Below are 401 nucleotides of genomic sequence, written 5' to 3'. Positions count from 1 at the left end.
GCTCGGCGGGGCTCGGCGGAGCCATGCCGGCAGCCACGGCGCCGGGGCTGGACCTGCCGCGCACCGCCGCGCCCGGGTGGGACGGCGGCGGCCCCCGCGGATACACAGGTACGAGCTCGGCCCCCGGCCCCGCGGGGTCTCCCGCGTCGTTCCGCGCAGAAGTTCCCTCCTTCGCCGCACCGGGAGGGGGGAGATGCCGGCGGGGGCAGCGCCGGACCCGGGCAGGGTGCGGGACGCCCCCCTTCTCCCCTTTCCCCGGGTGGGGATGCCGGGTACCCGGGTCAGGATGCAGACGCCCTGGGCAGAGATGTGTGTCTCCCGGGAAGGCGAGCGGGACCTCCCGGGCGGGGTTCTCACCCCCTCTTCCCCCTCTACCTCCAGACCCCCGTCTCCAGGTAGGG

The 401-nt window shown here is 76.6% G+C and overlaps 1 protein-coding gene across 2 annotated transcripts in view; it reads left to right on the top strand.

Moving 5' to 3' along the window:
- Positions 1-9: 9 nt before the first annotated feature.
- SUSD3 (sushi domain containing 3) overlaps positions 10-401 on the top strand; it is a 32,901-nt gene continuing 32,509 nt past the window's right edge. The window contains exon 1 of one of the 2 annotated variants that reach the window (XM_014951535.1): positions 10-108. In XM_014951535.1, coding sequence (XP_014807021.1) covers positions 24-108 — 85 coding nt within the window. In that variant the 5' untranslated portion in view covers positions 10-23. Of the gene's footprint in view, positions 109-294; positions 396-401 lie in introns of those variants that run through there. The other variant, XM_014951534.1, reaches the window with a different exon arrangement.

The sequence above is a fragment of the Calidris pugnax genome, unplaced genomic scaffold (genome assembly GCF_001431845.1).
Source record: "Calidris pugnax isolate Ruff unplaced genomic scaffold, ASM143184v1 scaffold203, whole genome shotgun sequence".
In the NCBI taxonomy this organism is placed as follows: domain Eukaryota; kingdom Metazoa; phylum Chordata; class Aves; order Charadriiformes; family Scolopacidae; genus Calidris; species Calidris pugnax.
The sequence above is the reverse complement of the archived record's forward strand: the minus strand, read 5'-3'. Positions and strand labels throughout refer to the sequence as shown.